At 40.4% G+C, this 22,519-nt stretch overlaps 1 protein-coding gene across 1 annotated transcript; it reads right to left on the bottom strand.

The window, feature by feature from the left end:
• Window positions 1-2,026: 2,026 nt before the first annotated feature.
• On the bottom strand, window positions 2,027-22,182 carry Cep55 (centrosomal protein 55). The gene is made up of 9 exons (XM_005352200.3): window positions 22,095-22,182; window positions 18,736-18,930; window positions 16,468-16,743; window positions 13,944-14,012; window positions 9,342-9,492; window positions 8,152-8,462; window positions 5,000-5,071; window positions 4,248-4,373; window positions 2,027-3,096 (listed from the first exon to the last, which is right to left on the bottom strand). The coding sequence occupies exons 2-9, from the start codon at window positions 18,916-18,918 to the stop codon at window positions 2,896-2,898; spliced, it is 1,389 nt and encodes a 462-aa protein (XP_005352257.1). The 5' UTR covers window positions 18,919-18,930; window positions 22,095-22,182; the 3' UTR covers window positions 2,027-2,895.
• Window positions 22,183-22,519: the final 337 nt, after the last annotated feature.

Genomic DNA, 22,519 nt, shown 5'->3' with positions numbered 1-22,519 from the left:
CAGTCCCAGGAGATCTGATGCCCTCTTCTGGCCTCTGTGAGCACTGTAAGCACATGCACAGATATCCATGCTAGCAAATGCTAATATAAGATAAAAATAAAATCCCAAATATTATTTCTTTAAAAAAAATCACTTTGTATACATTATGCACAGAATATTGTTTTTTTCCGTGGGCTTTTTTTTTTATTTGTATCAGTCTTGCTATATAGTAACTGGCCCAGAACTCAAGAGTCTCCTAAATCAGCGTCCTAGATGTTAGGATTACCACTTGGACCAATATGCATGGCATAATGGATAGGGGGGAGACTCCTGAAATGACAGCCCCAGTTGTGTGGAATTAACAATATGAAAGCGAGGGATGATGGATCCTTCTGTAGAGACACTGTCTTTTCCTATACATTAGTGACGGCCCTGGGTGTAGGCTGAGTTTCTGTCCTGGCAGTCATCTTGGTCCTGCCAGCTGGCTCCCAAATAACCACACTGAGACTTATTATTAATTATGAATGCCCAGCCAATAGCAAGGCTTTCTACTAACTAGCTCTTACAACTTAAATTAACCCATATTTCTTATCTATGCTTTGCCACATGACAGTACTTTTTCAGCACAGCATGGTCATCTTCTGCTTCTCCTGTGCCTCCTTGTGACCCCTTGGTTCTGCCCTTCTTCCCAGCGTTATCCTGTCTACCTATTGGCTGATCAGTTTTTTTCTATTAACACTGAGTACCACATCTTCACAGCACAGAAGGATTATCCCACAGCACCTGGGTGCACTGCTTAACCTCGGAATGCTGGTATCAGGACATACTTCAGGGCTGCAATTAGGAATAACTATTAAACACCTAGAAGTTTCTGGCACAGCATATTTGTCCTCCAGAACCAACCATGGCCTAAGCACAGGTGGTCATGTGCCATACAAAAGGTAGACAGTGAAGAAACAGAACTGAATTTGACCCTTCAAGGTTTTCAGGTCTTAAACACTTGGCTGACCCTTGCTTCTCTAACATGAACCAGGGGGGAAAAAAAGACTGTTCCTGTTCTCACTTAAAAATGAAAATATGAAAAAAAAAGCTGCTGAACATGGGGAAACACTTCAGAACTGGTCCATTTTCTTGACATTTTCCCAAAGCACAGTTTTATATTGGTGTCTAGATGGTGGTTGAAACACACAGGGGAAGCACCCAGCTTCAATTCTCCAGTGAACTACAGAAGCGTACCCCAGGAGTCAGATTCAGGGACTGCCAGGTCAAAGGGGCTGCTTTACCTTCTGCTCAAACAAGCGGAGGCCAAAGGCCTGGTCCCTGTGTCTGAATGGGCAAACCACCACCCACTACGTGAACAAGCCAAATTCCCCATCTATAAACTCAAGGTAATGAAAGCCGGGTGGTGGTGGTGCACACCTTTAATCTTAGCACGCGGGAGCAGATGCAGGTGGATTTCCGAGTTCAAGGCCAGCCTCGTCTACAGTGTGAGTTCCAGGATAGTCAAGGCTACACAGAAACCCTGTCTCAAAAAAGTCAAAAACTGAACCAAAACAAACAAAAAACAAACAAACAAAACATAACTAACTCGAGGTAATACCTAGCTTACTGAAATATTGCAAGGGGAAAATTTTTCTTATGACACACATTTATACATTTAGAATTAAATACTGTGGCCACCTGGGTCAGAGTAAGAGCTATCTAACTGAAAAGTATTTTTGTATCTTTTGTCCAACTGCAGTTGAATATTATAATCCCAAAGACAAAATTTTATTTACATTAACAGATCCACACAACTTTTATGCGCCCCAAATTCAAAAGCCAAAATTCCATATACCTTTACAGGCTCACTGCTTTGCCTCTGTAACAAACAGCTCAGAAAAGTATTAAGAGTTGCAATCTGTTCAGCAGAGGCACCTCTACTCCTTTACCTCCCTCACAGCACGGCTCTTATGAGTGTCAATCCAGAACCCTAACACCGCTTTGTGATTAGAGATCTTAAGACTATATATGTACACATATATACAAGAGACATGGTAAATTTATTAAATAATTTTATTATTTTTTCCTTCATATTGCTAACAGCAGCCTAGGTTTAAGCATGTTAGAAAATCTGAAGAAATAAAACATCTTTTAGTTTACATAAAGCATATATAAAAATATCTATTCAGAAAACAAATATCTGATAATTATACTGCTCACCCATCTTTGAGAGTGCCAAAAAACAAATCCACCAAGATATAATAAAATACCTGCAAACTGAATAAGGAGGCAAGATAATTTTGTTAAAGTTTGTTCATTTCGGCACCAACTTTTGCTAATGAAATTTAAGTCAGTTATGGTCAGAGAATGAGTGAAAATGTGCAGCTACCTAAAGACATTCTTCAAACAAAACCTGCTTTGTGCTTAGAAGTTAACAGCAATGGAGATTATGAAACTCCCCCAACTTTTCTAGTAACCGTTCGACAACAGCAAGAGGTATCAAACTGGAAGTGACAGTATACTAAGCACTTACATAAAAAAGCACAGTAAGACCCATGGTTAATTACTTCCCGATCCTCTTAAAACCCCCAAAGCATAAAATATTTGCTTGCTGGTCAATAGTTTAAAGCCCAATAACCCAAATAGTTCTCGTTCTTCGGGTACTAGAACAGTGTGAAGTGCTAGTTAGAAGAACAGTGTGAAGTGCTAGAAGTCTGGGTACCCACTGCTCACCACACTCTGTCACTGCAGCCTATGATGAAGCAGCTCAGGGAGGTACCACTACCAAGGAAAATGCCAAGAGGCCAGAAAAATATAAGGATGCCCTCATATGTCAGTCAGTGTGCAAAAGATGTAATCTGTTTTTCAAAGTGCCCATAAACTGACATAGGATACAGTGTGGACTTCTTCAGTACAAAGGTGAGAACGGTTCTGCTACTTCGTGCAGTACTCAACATGGATGAGCAGGTCTCGGTGTTCATTGGCTGGGTACTGTACACTGCAGTTGGGACATTCCACCAGGCTTTCGTTGAGTGCAGATGTAGGACTTTTGGGTGAGGTAACTTTCACTCTGTTTTCAGGCTCTCTCTGGAGTGGGGACGACTGCTCTGCAAAGGCAAACCCATGTAGCTGCTTCTGCAGAACAAATTCCAAATGAACATGTTTGAACTGCTCTGTGCACCTCTGTAGGCTTCAGTCCTCTGGACAGTTTATTTTAGATTTCTGCTCATTAATATTTTAATGGTAACATGTGAGGTTGTTATAAATAACTGGGATAATGTATTGTAATCACTCAGGAAAGGAGTGAGTTAGTGCTCATACAGATGGCTTTGTTAAGAGGCATACCGGCAAATGTAAAGGGAAGAACATTCCTTTTACTTTTTCAAATTCATTGTACAAAATAATGGGATTCATCATGACACTTTCAAAAGTGTGTATACATTTGCCAGCTTTGTAAAACAGAAGGAATTAAGAAATTAAGAAGTACAAAGTTCCAAGCACCAGGAGGATGAAGTGGGAAGATGGAGATGCTCTCACTGGGAAGTGTTTCACACCCTGAAAGTAAAACCATAATACACAAAAGAGTGCAGCAACAGAACCCTAAATTACAGATCAGAGAGCAGAGGAGTATTCCAGCAGCTTAGATAGGTGGTATACACAGTGACCAGGATGTTACATCCTTTGAGAGTTGGCTGTTTCATTTTTTAAAAGAATTTAGAATAGTCAAGAAAGCTTAAAATTTTATATTTTATAGCACATTGTGAAGATACTTATTTCATTAACATATAAATTATGCTACTTTAACAATTGCTTTTTTTCCTTTCCCTTAGAAACTAGGACTATATTTATAATATTTTCCCAATTCCAAATATTCTGCAGTTTTAGGAAAGTATATGAATGAGCACTAACAGGATATCTGGGCACATTCACAGACACATAAATATACACAAATTCCTTAGAAATATGAAAAAAGAATGCCACGATGTCCTCTTTTCTACCTTATGCCTTCTTTACAAGGTACTGTTGGACATCTCTAGAATGGCAATACCCAACCTAAATGAGATGACTCCAGACACCAGTAAAGTAACGAGCAGAGGCTTCATAATGCCCTCCTTCTGAGTCCTGGGTTAGTGCTGTAAGGTTAAGGCCACATGGGGGCAACTGCTGATTGAGATAAAGTTCATCTTAAGCTCTATTACTGGTTTGGGGACTGATCTGACACATCAACGGGGAGGCAGCAAAAAGAGAACAAAGACTAAGTTTCATATTAGCCATTCAGAACTTACCAAGGATTCCAACTGTGTTATCTGACTTCTTGCTTTTCGAAGTTCCTTAAGAATCACATAGAGTTGATGTTGCATATTCTGGCGGTCAAGTTTTTCATTTTCAAAGTCTAGGGTACATGCCTGCATCTGGAATGTGTCAGGACAAGGCAGTTAGATCCTGCCCAGTACTCTTCATTGAATGTCTGTATCAGCACAAGAGAGTACTTGCTGGGACTGCTTATCAAAAACTCGTCTGAGCACAGCAAGATTATTAGTAAATGCAGCTTATGGCTACAGAGCTGGTTTATGAACTAGCAAAGCCTAAGGGATGGATGAGTGGAGGGCAACTTAAGAAGTTGCTGGTTGGAGTTATTCCTTCACATTCCTGCAATTCTTAGTGGAGGGTGGGAGATGGCGACTCCCTGCTTTAAAATATATTAAGAAATTCTAGTATACATTCTGAGAATAAATGGTGTCCACTCTGCTTGAATTCAAGGGGTGACCTAGTAAGAGATCCTGTTAGGCTAGAGTAGGAACTACAGCTATGGAAGAGCAACATTTGCCAAAGCCAACCTGTCAGGAACATTGTCACCACACCTCTAAGAATCCAGTTTTAAAGAATAGATACAGTATCTATGAATGAAAATGTGTGTTAGTCTTTTAAAAACATTTTGTTATCCAAATTTCAAATAGTTCTCCATCAAACACTAAAATACCAGGGGAAGTTCTGTTTTTTTACCAGCAAGTGAGCTTTCAAGTGTCCATGTAAGTACCTGCTGCTCCAGCAGAGCCACCCTGGTCTGTTCCTCTTGGTGCTTTAACAGAGACTCGTAGAGAATGCGGACCTGGAGGTTGCAAAGACAGCCAGCATTATGTCACCTGCCTCTCCTGACTAGACTTGGGATAGATAAGGAACCTACATCACAAGGCCCACCTCTAACCAGGACAATACCTACTGAGCAGGTTGACTCATCCCAGCTGGTTATTTGAGGCCTCTCTGTAAGTAGGATGAATAGTATCACCCTGACTGTTCTCCGAGAGCCAGACTGAGTGATGAAAACAGCTCTGTGTGGCCACACCCCCTTTCCTGGAGGCTTTGGTGTCAGTCATCATTTCAGAGTAAGGTAACAAAGAGGAATGTGCCTTATCTATGCTACAGAGCTAGAGCAAATTTATTTATTTCTGTTTATCCTTTCCCAAATGTCACCACACACCTACAGATCAAAGTTGGCAAAGTGAAGTCGGAGAAAGCAAAGATTAGATTACTGACTCTTCCTCAGCTCTCAACTTCTGCAGGATGTTAAAAATCACAATTACAGTAGCAGTAACCTCCACTGGCGTCTACTTAGTTACAAAGCGCTGTCATATTCCTCAGTGACCCCATACAGAATGTGACTAGTGACTGTTGTGTGAGCCAGAGAAGACAGGTGATTTGCTGAAGTCCAGGTGTGAATTCTCAATACTCTTCTTTCTATAGGTTTCTATGTTCTTTCTAAGGTGCTCTGGGAATTCATTTGAGTACAATAACAGTGTACTCAAGAGTACAGCCTAGGAATCAACTGGATCCCTCTCACTGCCTTACTTTCCCATAATCTACCTCTTCACTCAAGCCTAGTATATGTGATGTCCTCCACTGATGTGGAAAGTCCTTCTATGTATTGATTTTATTGGTTAATGAATAAAGCTGTTTCAGCCGGTGGCTTAGCAAAATAGAGCTAGGCAGGAAAACTAAACTGAATGGGATAAAGAAGACAGAGTCACTGAGATACCACGTAGCCACCAGAGGTGAAAGACACAAGCTGCCAGCTGGAACCTTGCTGGTAGGTCATGAGCCTCGTGGTAAAATATAAAAGGGAAATGGGCTAATTCTAGATGTAAGAGCTAACTAGCAATATGCTTAAGCTATTGGTCAAACAGTATTGCAAATACTATAGTTTCTGTGTGATTATTTCAGGAGTCTGGGCAGCTGTGAAAATGAACAAGTGGCCTCCAACAAATTGGCACTTCAACGTGTGCTAGTTAAATCCACATAAAACCTGAGAAAGCTTGGAAAGGAATTCTAGACACTAAAAAACAAAGTTTAGCTACTTTTTTTTCCAGAAGGGCTCTGCTTGCTGGCGGCATGCTACAGCTCTTTTAAAAGAGGTTTTACTGATTCAGTGGTAGCAGGGGGGGGAAAACATGATTTTGAAACGGCTTCCTAGGCCCTGCTGCCAGCACAAACTCTGGCTCTTTCAGGAGACCAAGCATTTAAATGGGGTCTATTCCCAAATATTGTTTATAAATGTTCACTTACATTTAAAGGGGAATATACTATAGAGATGGATACTTGGATCTTGCTTTACTGATACAAATTTAAGGTCAATTTTGTTACATACATATACATATATATATATATATATACATACACACACACACACACACACATATTTCTGCTCTTGATTAAGGTATTGTGTTTATTCAACTCATTTAAAAATATAGTTAAGAAATATAGGTTAATAGATAATCATCTATAATAGTCAAGCTTGTAGTAATTTTAGTTAGGTTTTCAAGATATATAGAGATACATTTCAGTTAGATAGGTATCTTCAAATCTTTCAAAAACCGTTAAAATATGGCATTTAAAATGTTTTAGAAACTTTTCATGACATGAGACACATCTGCTCCTGGCAGCACCAATTACTTAGAGAGGATGATGGGCATTAAAGAGGTTCCTTATGGCACTGGTTAGCCATTTGGGAAAGAAACTGTTTTTGCCTGGACTGCTTGGTGCTATGCTGTATGAACTGGACATGCAGGACCCACAGAGAAATGACTGATGAACTTGCCTAAAGATGAGATGATCCTTTGGGGTTCCTGCTTCATAGGAGTCTGCTAGACATTCTGCAGGGCACAGAAAAATGTGACTGACAAACTGCCAATATAGGCAGAACTGTCTTGAAATTTACTGCTTCATGGAAAAGTCTGCTGGATACTATGTGCCTGTAGGCTGAAGAAGGGTGCCCCAAAGGTACAGAAGATCTTTGGGTGACTGTCCAGGCAGCGAGATGTCTCTATCAATTCTAGGGTTTTGGAAGTTGCTTACAATGCACTTCCTGTTTATGTAATATTATATCCTTCTAGAGTCTTTGATGGAGTTAAAGAATATATAGTTATAGTTTTCTTTAGTTATGATGAAAGATAAAGTAGATATAAATATTATAACTGTAATTCTTGCTTGACAACTGTTTTGTTATATGTAATTTTACTATGTTAAAATTAAAACCTTCCTTTTTATTTAAACAGAAAAGGGGAGGTAATGTGGGATTCCCCTCTGTATGCTGTGAATACCATTGGTTAATAAAAAAAATGGCTTGGCCTGATAGGGTAGAACAGAGCTAGGCTGGGAAAACTAAACAATGCTAGGAGAAAGGAGGCAGAGTCAGGGAGAAGTTATATAGCCCTGTTGGAAACAGACAAGCCTGAACCTTGCCGGTAATCCACTACCACGTGGCGATACACAGATTAATAGAGATGGGTTAAATTAATATGTAAGAGTTAGCCCATAAGAAGCTAGAGCTAATGGGCCAAGTAATGATTTAATTAATACAGCTTCTGTATGGTTATTTTGAGAGTCTGGAAGGCCGGGAAATGAACAAGCAGCCTCAGACAACACTCCACTGAAGGGGAATTCCCAGGGAGTCACTGGCAGGATCCCACCATCAAGTCTCTAAATACCATTACTTCTATGAGGCTGCCAGAGCCCGTTTTCTTCATCTCACATCATCTTATTTTGGGTACTAACTCGTGATCTGCTTCCATGCTAGACTATGAATGCCAAAGGGAGGGAGGCAGGGACTGGTTCCCATTTATGGCTCCTGGGTCATCTGGACTCACTGACCCTTGGTTGAAATTTGAAGACCAGAGACCTCAGCGGCTGGCTCACCTGAGATACGAGCTCTTCAGACTTTTTCCTCTCTTCTTCCAGCTTTCCCTTGAAGACATTGCTCTCTTCCCTGAGCTTTTGGATCTTCTCTGTCTTATGTCTGTCCTCTTCCAGGTGTTGTATGTCTGCCTTTCGTTGCGCACTCAATAGCTGATGTAAATCTTCAACTTCTTTTTGAGTTTCTTCATATTTTCTTCTAAATTCATCAAGTTCTAAACGCAACTGAGTTACGGTTTGTTGTTCAACTTCAAGATCTTTTTTGGCACTTTCCAAGAGATGATCATATTTTTGTTTCTCCTCTTGAAGATAACCTGTAACAAACAAGCATTTTATAATATCCCAAGAAATTAAAACTTCAAACATATGCCCACAAGTGAGACCTCAGCATTTCTCCGGTTTATAAAATGGAGAGTCAGGAGGTGGAGGCTATAGCTGGCATTTGAGATCTTTTCTTCCTAGCTTACCACCTGCTGAGTCATCTTCTTCATCTGTTAAATATGGCCCTTCCTGGCCTACCTCCTAAGAGGTGTTGTCTAAGTCAGGGGAAATCAGTGTAAGGAAAACTACAGGATACTGGGCAGAGAGACAGCATCATGGGTAACTACTCAAGCTCACAGCAAGGATTAAAAAAACAGTTGAGCACAAAGCCTATTCTTTCTCCTGGAGCCAAAGAAAGCAAAACAAAATGACAACTGATGTCAAGTCTAAGTAGCACACATCTATAATTCTAGAACCTAGGAGATTGAGGGAGGAGACTGCTCTGAACTGGAAGCTAACCTGGGCTAAATTTTAAGTACCAAGATAGCCAGGACTATGTGGCAAGACCTTATTTCAATGCATTATCCTACCCATCTAACCCCCCAAAAAGGAAGCTGGTACCCAGGTCAGCTCTGGAGGAAATGAGAAGGACTTTGAATAAGGGGAAAGGTGTTCATGTAGAGAAAATCACCATGACTTCAAAACTCTGTGATGGATGCCTCTCTCACCTGTGGCCTGTGGCCTCTTCTATCCAAAAACAAGGGGATCGGAAACAGACTTGCCAAACGCTATTTCTTATTTCAGGCTTAAAGGACATGATGTTATTTTACTTTCTAACACACACCTATAAAAAAAAAAATCTAAATTTGATGAATCACTCCTGTTGGAAAATGTCAGGCTTATCCCAAAAGAACACTTTTATAGCTCAGTACCTTCTGATTCAGTCTTTTTCATCTGCTGTGGGAGTGAAGTAGCAGCTATTTCTGTTCTCTTCTCCAGTTCAAAGATTTTTGCTAAAAGTCCTTTGACGTAGGTCTCTCGCTGCTGGTCATACACAAGCCACTGCTGATTCTTCTCCAGAGCCTTATAGTGAATGAAAAATAAACAGCATAATAAGAAGCCCAGATCTTAAAATATGTAAGGGAATCCCCATGACGTTGCTTTCCAACATGTACAAAATCTTATGGCTTATAAATTACTTACAGGCAGCCACTGCACATATCCCTTTAGAATACACAACAGTCAGTTTCCAGGGGACTAATTTTGCCTGTATACTAAGCAGTGGCCCACAGCTTTGTCTTAGCACTGGGGACACAGAGGCAGAAGGATCTCTTGTGAGTTTGAGACCAGCCAGGGCTATATAGTGAGACATTGCTTCAAAGATTAAAAAAAAAAAAAAAAAAGTTAGCCAGAGAAGACCACGAACCTGCTGTTAATGGGGGAGGGGGATAAAGTCTAGACACTAACACAGTGTGAATGAATATGCAATGAGATCACAACTCCTCTCCAATCTACTCGTTCAGTCTAATAGGATATAATTACCTCCTCTTGTTCCATGATCCCGAAAGGCTGGAAATAAGTCTTAACAATTATTTGTACAAAAAGGTCATGTACATCCAAATCTGATACCATATGCATGCTAAATGTTTTGGATGAAGGATCCTAAGAGACAGACACATGGTGATGCATGCCTTAAGACCAACGTTCCTTCACAGTGGCCAGGATCCTCTGGATTCAGTCCTCACGAGGACTTCAGGCTCATGCTCAAATTTAATTCTAAAAATCACTGTGTGTTACTGAGCCTCGTGATGCACACGCCTTTAATCCCAGCACTCAGAGGAGGCAGAGAGAGACAGGTGGATCTCTGTGATTTGGAGGTTAGCCTGGTCTACAGAGTGAATTTCAGGATAGCCAGGGCTGTTACACAGAAAAACCCTGCCTCAAAAAACAAACAAAACAAAAGAACACCATTGGACCCAGACAGCACGTGTATATCTAACTAACTATTCAATATTATATGTTAAAGATATCTAATTTTATATCAAAATTTATATTTGTCCATCTTTAAGAAGTAGTAATACAAACAATTTAAATCTACATACATTAGATGATCATCAATGTTTTTCAAATGAATCTTCGATACTTTACTCAAGTACATGAACTAAAAATAGTAAAGATTTCAGTTACAGCCAAATTAATGATTGTTGGGGAGGAACCAGTCCTTCCAAGGGATGATCCACCTAACTGGCTATCCAATACCAAATGATAAACCCTAAAAACATATATATATATATATATATATATATACATATATATATATATAAAAAACACTAAATGAATTTATCTGATTGTATTTATATTATTTATATGTATATATGCATGTAACAATAATAAAGACAAAAATCTTTTTAAAGATTTAAAAAGCAATGCTCTTAAAAGCCACACGATGGCGATGTTACTTAAAAAAGTAAGTTATCTCCCTCCTTCCCCCACCTCTGCCTTTTCTGGCCTTGAACACACTATTGTAACCCAGGCAGGCCTTGAACTTGTGATCCTCCTGCCTCAGCCTCTCAAGCAGCTAATATTACAGGTGTATGTCATCATGCCCAGCTAAGTAAATGTTGCTTTTCTTTCTAATTCTTCTATATGCATCTGCTCTTTCTTCTCTAATATCAATGATCAGACTAAAAAGATCTCAATAAACACTGATATGGGTTAGAACATCACATCAGCTATTTCCTCTAGCTTTGGTCATCTATAGGTAAAGGAGGCACACACTTAACATTTACCTTAAAAATGAATAGTGCATTTCAGTTTTGGCCAGGGGTCTGCTAAGTACTCTGTGAACAAAAATTTCAAAATAGAAGAAAATGCGAGCTGCAGTGGAGGAGGAATAAAAAGTATGTGAGATTATTGATAAGACTGGATTAGGGATGGTAGGCTAACTAGAAGTATTATGTCCATGTTAAATTTATTATTGATAAGACTGGATTAGGGATGGTAGGCTAACTAGAAGTATTATGTCCATGTTAAATTTACTAAGTTCCTCTTTAAGATATAAGAAATGCATATGTAGGTAGTGCTAAATAATTGCAGATAGGTAGTGTGCAAATCAATAACCTGCGTTTCACCGACAATACAGCACTACTTGCTGAAAGTTCAAATGAGCTGCAGGCCATGGAAAATAGAGTGGTGGAAGTAAGTGAAAACCTTGGTATGAATGTAAACTTCAAGAAGATTTAGATACATCACATGGGAAGGGCGCACAAGGATTTTGCATTGTAATAAAGAATCAGAACCTCAAGCAAACTGTCAAGCTTTGTCTATCTGGGAGGAAACCTCAGTTCAAACGAGGAAATTCTTTCAGAGATAAAGAGCCGGAGAGGGATAGCAAGGGTTACATTCCAGGCACTAGGAAGGGTGTTTGGTCAGCAAGAGACATAAAGGCAACAACAAAACTACTACAAGTATATGAGACCTTGTCTTGAGCCCTCTTTACAACTCCAAAACCTGAACAAAAAAACGCTCCTAGAAGAGCAGCTGAATGTGCTTGAGGTGACATGTCTCAGGAGGATTCTAGGCATCACACAAAGAGATAGGCTGTGCTACCATGATATTAAGAAACATCTCTATCTACAGAAGGAAGTAAACTACAGGATATGTCAACAGTGTGCTTCAGATACTTTGGCCATGTCATGAGAATGAATGATGGCAGATACCCGAAGATAGCATTGCTTGGAGGAGTGCACGGGATAAGGCGAAAAGGCCCAAAAAACACTGGATAGACAGCTAATAGTTATTATTACCAGGTAATTATTTTAAATTGTATGACAGATGGTGGCTGAAAAATAAGAAACACATTTTGGCTTACTTTCACCACTCTATTTAGCATGGCCTGCAGCTCATTTGGACTTTCAGCAAGTAGTGCTGTATTGTGTGTGAAACACAAGTTATTGATTTACACACTACCTATCTGCATGTCTATCTCCTCATCCTCCAAGGCTGTTGCTATTAATTCCAGAAACATATACGTTTATGTATTCTAAAGCTTATTTTACTTTAACTAATACTAATTCTTAATAAGACAAGCTTTTAATAGAAATGGGTTAATTTAAATGTAAAGAATTAGTAATAAGCCTGAACTATAAGCCAAGCAGTTTGTAATTTAAAAAAAAAAGACACGCCTCCTTAGGCGCTTCCCTGGGAACTGAGATGCTATGAGTTTCCGAGCTCTCCCAAGGTGAACATGCCGGTGCAGACTGAGGAATGAGTGACATGTCTCTTTCTTGGTCTCCAAGTCTCCCAGCTACAATATTCCTCCTCCTCAAAGATTTTCTGACATCTTCAAGAAGCAGAAGAGCTGAACTGCCTGGAGCTCTTCAGAAGTTAGGAATGATCCAAGTGTGCTCCAGGGACCAGCAGCAACAGCAGCAGAAAAAGCAAGCTTCCATAAGACCCATTAAATCCAAATCTACATTTCAAGAAAGTCGTCTAGATTCACAGAGCTTAACCCCTCCCCTCACCCCAGGTTGGACTTAGTTTGAAGGTGAGTTGAGTTAGAATTTACTGCACTTGTGTCAGTCTTTCTCATGTAAACAGAGCACCAGTCAGAGGAAACAGAAAGTGAAAAGGGTATTCCTTTCCAGGAATGGCTGGAAACCAAGCAGAAGCGAACAAAGAGAAATGAAAGGAGTATAAGGTAAATAACCTAAATACATATATCTAATTGGTAGGTACTAGTACACAGGGAGGGGCCAAATTCACTGTAAAATATGACACTAAAATAAACCCTATTTAATAATTTTAAAACTATATTTCAATTACCTCCAAGTAAATACTTTGATGAAGGTACCACAGTACCCTGCAGACACTCAAGATATTTACATTCTTCTTTTGAAAGTCAAATAGGCTTCAAGGGATACTTGCAAGATTAAATAAAACAGGAATCTTAAGAGCACACTTATCAGTATCAGGATAGATATACCTGTAAACACACAGGTAATATCTCTGTAATCAGAATAGCTACCTAGGGATCTAATAATAAAATCAACAACTTTATATTTTACATATTTAATCTGGAACTTGAAAAAAAATAGTCCTGTGCCCTCAATTTATTCAATTTCCAGCAAAATGTATCCATTTACAAAGTTGAAATAACAAAGCTTTCTGGCGCAGCTAAAGTAACCTCGTGCCTAATTCTAGAGCACTACTGAGCATACAGAAAAAAGTTTCCTTCCCAACTATTCTCAGAGGAAGATCTGAAGATAATGAACACATACCAAACAGATAAAAGAAAATTAGTTAAAATATATTAAATCACATTATAAAGAGCAATATTTGGGCAAATTAGATTTAGGTGAAAAAGAAAGCTGGTAAGGTAACTTTCTAGTCTACAGACACTTTTGACGATCATCTCACTCAGTTTTCCTGTCTTATTGGATTTGTTTTTGAAGTCATAATACTAACGATTTCAATTTCTATGAAATTTAAGAACATATGAATTAGTCCTCTTTACAAAAAAAAAAACAACTTACATCTTTCAGCTGCATTTCCTTTTCATGAATGCTGCTCATTGATGAGTTGAAGCAGTTTGCAGGCCCGCTCTGTAAATAACCCAATACTAGTTAACATCATCCACTTAACAATACAAGTTTCATTATATTTAGTTCCATAAAAATACAAAACATTTCTCAAGGCATCCCAAACACCCCTCTATCTACTGCTGAACCACTAGGCCAGGTGAGAACCACCAAAGGACTACTGCCAGAACTAAACTCCCCGGGAAAGCTCCTAAGCCAGAGTTCTCAACCTGTGGGTCAGAGCCCCTCTGGCAAACCTCTATCTATCTCCAGAAATATTTACACTATGATTTATAACAATAGCAAAATTACAGTTATGAAGTAGCAATGGAAATAATTTTTTATGGTTGGGGGAGTCACCAAAACATGAGGAACTATATTAAAGGGTTGTAGTGTTAGGAAGGTTGAGAACCCCTGTCCTAAGCAATCTGGAAACCCTGAGACTTCAGATCTAATTTTACTCTGAGATTTTCGGGATCCCACAATCCTCAAAACAACCTTTAGTGCATATAAGTAATCCACTTAGTTTTCACCAAAAGGAGACAAACAACTAGTCTATTTTAAAGAAATAAACTGTCAAATACAAAAAGTTTTAATATAAGTTGAGTATTCCTAAACTGAAATGGGATGGGACTAAACTCTAAATGTGAAATTCACCTTTTCTTTCTTTCCTTTCTTCCTTTCTTTTTTCTTAATGGCAGGGTTTCTTTGTATAGCCCTGACTGTCCTGGAACTCACTCTGTAGACCAGGCTAGCCTCAAACTCAGAGATCTGCCTGCCTCTGCCTCCCAAGTGCAAGGTGTGCGCCACTACTGCCAGGCCATTTCTTTTTTTCTTCCTTCCTTCCTTCCTTCCTTTCTTTCTTTTTTGGGGGGTTTTTCGTGACAGGGTTTCTCTGTGGCTTTGGAGCCTGTCCTGGAACAAGCTCCTGTAGAGCAGCCCGACCTTGAACTCACAGAGATCCGCCTCCATTTGTTTCATATACACATAACCTGTAGACAATTTTATACAAAATGTTTAGTGTGCTTAGATTCTGGCTGTGACAGTTATGTGAGGTCAGGTGTGAAATTTTCCACTTGATAACATTCAGGGAGTTTCAGATTTGGGAGACCATAATAATATTAATTAGTAACTCTTCAAATAGATTTCATGGAACCCAAAACATAATTTCATAATAACTTTCCTTTTTTCATTCTCCCATAGAGAAAAAGAGAAAAAGCAGGTGTGGCTATAATCCCATACTAACCAGCAGTCTAAAAAATCCTGCTTTTCAGGGCTTGGGAGGATTTTGGTGTTTCTCCTAAGCATCCATAAGGAAAGTCTTGTGTGGACACTGGGTTGTTTGGGAAGGCTGAAGAGCCTTTAGGGGTGGATGGAGAAAGTGGATCACTAGGTCAGCCTTGAAGCTTTCTAGGGAGGGCTCCACTTTTGGTTCTCCCTCTGCTTCCTGAGTAACGGAACCATCTCGCCTCTGTTCTTGCTGCCATGCCTTCCCCACGATGATAGACTATAAGCCAAAACAAACCTTCCTCCCTTAAACACAGTAATAGAAAAAGTAACTCACACAGCATCACACCCCTGAGAAATCACAGCTCAAACTTACTCTTGTATGGATAGTTTGACTAGTTGTTAGTAATATTCAAATGTCAAAAAGGATGAAAGATTTGGTAGATAAGCAAACACTTAGTATATTCCAGGCTTTCTGCAAGGCACCTGTCAATCATTATCATATGGAATCATCAGGGTTCTTAGTCCGGTTTCACTGATGTGAAATCAAGGTTTATAAAAGGAGACTGACCAGCTTGAGCACTGTCTCTCAGGCCAGACAGGCTAAGAGAATTACATGATGTCAGCAAGCAAAACCAAGATTGAGACTCAGATGATGTTTACACAGATCTGTGTTCATTCTACAATATAGTTCCTCTCAAACAAGAGGGAGAGAAAATGTATGTGCAGTTAGGGAAAATATATTTGGTCAATGGTTTATCTCAAATATGAAAACCAAAAACTTAAACCTAATACTTATACAATACAAACTATTGAAGTAAAATCTTAGCAAAATCTTTTTTGACTTTTATAGCTACAGCATGGACTGTCTTAATATTTATTTGGGTGAACCAATTATGTGAGTGCAGGGAACCACAATATTATTTATGGAAGAAGACTCAACTAAAAAAACAAAAAGAAGTGATCTGTAGGTACACTAAGGTGTTACACCATTTCACAAACACTAAATAACTCATTCTTCTCTTGGTGGTGGTAGCACATACCTTTAATCCCAGCACTCGGGAGACAGAGGCTGGTGGATCTCTGTGAGTTCTGAGTTTGAGACCAGTCTGGTCTACAGAGCTAGTTCCAAGACAGCCAAGGCTACACTGAGAAACCCTGTGTGGAAAAACAAAACCAAAACCTCATTCTTCCTAAGAATGATAAACGGTAGCAGACAGGAAAACACTCTGAATAAAGGAAGTCTCGGCACCTGTGACAGATGGAGTGTGCAGGCTTTGCTTTCCAGTTCAGAAAGTCTTTTCGTCGTGGCGGACAATTGCTTCTTCAGGACATCTGTCTCTTTGGATAAGGACTCCAACAAATGCTGCTTCTTCTCACATTCCTTCGTTTTCTCTTCCAGCTGCTCGAGCAATGAGGAGGAACTATATCTTGCCTTTAACTGATCTTTGAGTCTCTGTATTTCTTTGTCCTTCTCTGTGAGGTAATAAACATTCTTCTCTCTCTCAGCTTCAAGAACTTGAATTTTCTAAACAGAAACTAAGAAGACTCTTAGAACTCAGCCAGGTCAAGCATCCAGCTATACGATGTATTTCCATAAGCATTAATGAAGTATTTATTACACAGCAAATTTGATTTTATGGTATCAGGACCAAAACCATAAGCTGAAGCTCAGTGCTAAGCTCAGACAGCTTACAGGCACAGCTCGCCAGCTGTACTCTAGTTAGAATGTACACACACTGAAGAGGCAGAGAGAGGAAAACCGGCTATGTCAAGGGAGGAGGCTAAATCAATGCTTATCACATTGCTGCAGCAAAAGGGAAAGAGCCAAGAGAAAGATGATAAACACAACCGTCAGAATGAATAGGCTAACAAGGCAGCCAATATGAATGATAAAATGGGTTTCTAAACTTTTACGAGGAAACCTGAACACTAATCTTTGAAATGAATAAACAATTCAGGATATTGTAAATGCACAGATTTGATTTTCTTTTAAATTTAGTGAACTAACCAAAAAAATAAAAGATAAAATAAAATCATGTAATATTTGAGAAAATATTTTCTCTTCAACTATAGTAAAAAAAAAAATGTGAAAATGGCACAGTATCCTTCCAGTATGCCAAAACATGGAAACAGAACACACAATTCCATGTTATAAAGCCCATAAAAATTATAAATGTTAAGTCAGTATGTTTTACAATCTTAAACACAGCATGCTATGGTTTGAATATGATCCCTCAAATGTACTTAACCCTCAAAGCAACAATGTTAGAGGTGATGGAGTCATTAGTGCACAGACCTCATGAGTGGATTCATTGTCATGGATCACTTATCAGTTAAAATGAATTCACCCCTGGTCCTCCATATACTTCCTAAGCTTGCCTGGCCTTCTTCTGTGTGACAACAGAGCTTGAAGACCCTTATTACCAGATGCTCTGGGCTTTTGGATTTTGGAGGTAAGTCAATCTCTCTCTCTCTCTTTCTCTGTCTCTAATTACCCAGTCTGTAGCATCATGTTATAACAACACAAAACACACTGATATTGTATAACAAACTTTTATCAAGAATATTAATATAATTAAGGTAAATTATCAATAAGTTACATGATGAATGCCAGATTAGTTTATTAGTTTGTTTTAAATATTTGAAAAAAATATGTTAAGTGTAATGGCACATGACTATAATCATAGCTCTTAAAGGTGGAGGCAGGGGAACCAGAAGTTTCAGGTCATCCTCAGTTAAATAAGTTCCAGACCAACCTGGGCTACGTGAGACCCTATCTGAAAAAGCAAAACAACAACAAAAATGTGAGGATCTGGGTCTGGAGATTAGGCTCAGCAGTTAAGAGTATTTGCTGCTTTTGCAGAGGAACCATATTTAGTTCCCAGCACCCATATCGTAGCTTAAAACTATCCAAACTCCAATTCCAGGGGATCCTGTGCCTTCTTCTGACCTCTGTAGGCACCAGACACACATGTGATACACAAATATACATGCAGGGAAAACACTCATACACATGAAGTAAATCTTTTTACAGTGAGGGGAAAAAAACAGATCACAAGATCACAGAAATTAAAGGTACAAAACTATTAATCACAATGTATTATTTCTGAAACAATTTAATATCTGATAATCTCCAAACACATACTCAAGAACATTTTAAAAGAGAGAATTAAGACAGGTGGTGGCGGTGTATGCCTTTAATCCTAGCACTTGGGATGCAGAGTCTGGTGGATCTCTGTGAGTTCAAGGCCAGCCTGGTCTACAAAGCAAGTTCCAGGGTGGCTAGGGCTGTTACACAGAAAAACACTGTCTCGGAAAAAAATAAAAAATAAAAAAAAAAGAGAGAACCAATAATAACTAAAGTTGCCTAAAAGTTGGTAAAATCAAAGTAGGAATTTAAGACTCCAAATTTAAGATCAATTTTCTAGAACTAAACAAGAATAAGAACGTAGCATCAGAGAGCCAATAGCTGCTTTCTAGAATGTATGTATTCTTAAAGGAGTCTACGACTATTTACCTCCAAAAGTCTGCATTTCTCTTTCTCAGTCACTTTTCCTTTCCCACTTGTGATTTCATCCAGGGATGTTTTAAAGGCTGCGACTTCTCCCTTAAACTTCTCTAACGCAGTGTCCGATTTGGAGCTGCTAGGCCTTGATCCCCACTTGCTTTTAATTAAATCTTTCGGGCTTCTGGAAGACATCTTTGAAATGATCTATGAAAAACAAACATATTTTAAATTCAACTGATTTGAAGTCTGAGTTTTAACTTTTACATCTCAGATCTGGAAGAGGCCTTATAGCCTATTTGTTCTAAGTAGATAGAAGTGATTTATCTAAATCAGTGGAATACAGAAAGAAAACTGAGGAACATTTCTGGGGTGTTGTAGTGAATCTTTTTTTTTTTTTGAGACAGGGTTTCTCTGTAGCTTTGGAGCCTGCCCTGTAGACCAGGCTGGTCTCGAACTCACAGAAATCCCCGTCTCTGCCTCCCAATGCTGGGATGGATTAAAGGCCTGCACCACTGATGTGTGATTTCCCTCTGTATGCTGTGATTACCATGAATAAAGAACCGCTTTGAGCCTATAGCAGAGCAGGGCGGGGCAGAGCAGAGTTAGGCAGGGAGGACTGAACTGAATGCTGGGAGAAAGAAGGGCAGAGTCAGAGAGAAGCCATGGAGCCATCAGAGATAGCTGCCGGAAACTTTACCAGGTAAACCACAGCCATGTGGTGATATACAGATTAATAGAAATGGGTTAAATTAATATAAGAGTTAGCCAATAAGAAGCTAGAGCTAATGGGCCAAGCAACGATTTAATTAATACAGTTTCTGTGTGATTATTTCAGGGTTAAATGGCCAGGACCAACAAGCAGCCTCCTCCTACATGCCACCACTGCCCAGTGTTGCAGTGAATCTTTAAAAAGGGAAATATCCACTTTCCAGAGATATGACAATTCACCACTATGCCTGGCAATGTTCTTGAAAGTTTTTGTTTAAAATTAATGGGAAGGTCTTTAGACCTTACATTTTCAAAGAGATCTACCCAAAAACAAAAAGCTGATGGTAATCTAATTTTGAGTTTATGAGCATTAAAAATCATTAACATGTGTCCTCTGTTTTAGAAGGAATGTCTAGTTAAACTCTGTCTTAATAGCCTTTTGAGAGTATGGCAGGAAGAAGTAAGGAAATCCAACCTGAGACATTCATTAAAAAAAGAAAAGAGGTATAATGGGCAGAGATTTGGGGATGAAAGGAATTAAGGAGCCAAATGAAGTAAGAACATAGATGACAGTTTAGAAGCATATGTATAGTACTAACTCTAAGCAGGCAAATGTATAGTAAAATACACTGTACATATAGTGTAGAAATAGCTCTTCAAACTGGGCGGTGGTAGCGCCAGCCTTTAATCCCAGCACTGAGGAGATAGAGGCAAGCTGATCTCCATGGGTTCGACACCAGCCTGGTCTACAAGAGCTAGTTCCAGGACAGCCAAGGCTGTTACACAGAGAAACCCTGTCTCGAAGACACAAAACCAAAACCAAAATAAAACAGCTCTTCATTAAGGAGGTTAGAAGGAGGTTAGAAAACAAACAAGCAAACATTTTTCCACCTTGTATGTCCTGAGATAAAAATGATGGCAGTGTGCTGGGCGGTGGTGGGGCACGCCTTTAATCCCAGCACTAGGGAGGCAGAGGCAGGCGGATCTCTGTGAGTTCGAGACCAGCCTGGTCTACAAGAGCTAGATCCAGGACAGGCTCCAAAACCACAGAGAAACCCTATCTCAAAAAACAAAAACAAAAACAAAAACAAAAACAAAACAAAAAAATGATGGCAGTGTGATTAAGGAATCTAAAGCAAGATGAGACCATTAAAGCATTCAACTACTATAGAGCCAGGCATGGTGGTGCATGACAATAATTATAGCACTCAGGAAGTGGAGGGAGGATGACCAGGAGTTCAAGGATAGCCTCATTTGCATATGAGTTTGAGGGCCACCTGGGCTGCACAGACCTGTTTAAACAAACAACAACAAATTACTACAAAGCCTATTTACCAGGTAACCTAATAGGGACTGCATATAAGCTGGTTAAAGCAACAGGGGGGGGGGGGAGAAGGGACAACAGTCTCTGAAGTCAGGAAGCCTTCAGCACAGTGAGGCAGGCAACAGCAAAACAACCGAAGCCCAGATTCCCACACTCTCAAACTGTAATAAACACTAAGAGGAGATAATGGAGTCATAGAAGCTACTGATAAAAACAGGGAGATCTGTTTAGGGTGGTCAGCATGAGGTGTGAAAACAGCCTAAAAATATACAACTGTGTAGACTAAGTCAACAAAAGTCAAATATAAATCATTCATCCTTGATTTCGGCACATTAAGCCGTCAAAAACTAAGTAAGGTAGCCAGTACAATCTGCTGAGGTAAATTCAGTTACACCTTAGGAATCTGCAACCACAGAAGCTTTTCCCTGTGCTTCTTGATGTCACAGGGAGGCCTTGATACCCTGGCAGAAAGAAAACTACCAGGTCATTGAGACAAGGATAGAAGAAATATACACAATTTGAAAGAACCCTCGCGACATTTGCTACCTAACTTTTGGAGAGGCCTCCTAAATGATTAGTGTTCCCGATTCTGGTCTAGCCTGGGCTAGCCCACTTCTCCCCTGCTCCTACCTAGTTCTCCCACCTTCTTTTCCCAGTATCTATCACTCCATTCATTCATAAAGTTCCATTCAGGGACTCTCCAGTCCTAGAGCATCTTCCTCAGGAGGCCCTCTCTGAACTCCAGAGGTTGCAGAATTCACCGCACATACACTTACACCTGCTACTAACATTTTTTTCAGTCAATAATTGTTCAAAAGAACTGTATTTTATTTATTTATTTATTTATTTGTCATCCAAATGCTTAAAGGCAGATGCTAGGAAATCTCTGACTGACTGGGCTTAAGGGACCTAAGCCATTCTGGTCAGGAAGAGACTAAAGAAGGATTTCCACCCACCCAGTAAATCGCACCATTTATCTATGAGGGGGCCGGGGATGAGACAGGAAAATAAAGACTGCAAAGAGAAGCGCTCGCTAACAGCAAAGGCCAAACCCACGAGAGAGCCGCTTCGGGCTACTGGGCTCTCTCGACGCCCGTGTTAAGAAGTGATAATACCGCAAAGCCGAAAGGAATCGAAAGGAGGACGGTCGACGACGACAGGCACCCAGCGTGGTGTCTCTCAGGAAACGAGCATCAACTCCGGCGAGCCGAGACCGAGTCCTGCGGCCGTGATCTGCCCACGGACGCCGCCTCCTGTGCGGTTCCGTCCGGCCCTGGGGCTGCGGGTCGCGGCTGTCCTCCCCACCCTCCTCCGCCAAGGCTGGGCTACTCAGTACCTCAGACCAAACACAGCGTCCGCGTCGTTGCGTCAGACCCCCTACAACTCTCCAGCCTGGACGCCGCTTCCGGAAGTTTGAATCCCGCGGCTGCGGGGCGGGACACGTCACTGCCGGCCGGCAAAGGGCGGGGCCCGCAATCTGGGGGCAGGCGGGAGAGGGCGGGGCCTAAAATCTGAGCGGGGCGAGGCGGGGCCTGGGAGTCGAGGACAGGGGAAAGAGGGCGAGTCCAGGAGCCTGAGGGCGGGGCCTGGACTCGCGGACTGGGGAAAGAGGGCGGGCAGAGGAGCCTGAGGGCGGGGCCTGGGGCCTGGGGTGGGCGTGGCAAAGCCTGGAACCTGAGGCAGGCGGGGCGAACGCGGGCTCTGGAATCTCAGGGGCGGATTGGGAGCGGGGCGTGTGTGTCCGTGTGTGTCCGTGTGTGT

The sequence above is a fragment of the Microtus ochrogaster genome, chromosome 8, assembly GCF_000317375.1.
Source record: "Microtus ochrogaster isolate Prairie Vole_2 chromosome 8, MicOch1.0, whole genome shotgun sequence".
Classification (NCBI taxonomy): domain Eukaryota; kingdom Metazoa; phylum Chordata; class Mammalia; order Rodentia; family Cricetidae; genus Microtus; species Microtus ochrogaster.
The sequence above is the reverse complement of the archived record's forward strand: the minus strand, read 5'-3'. Positions and strand labels throughout refer to the sequence as shown.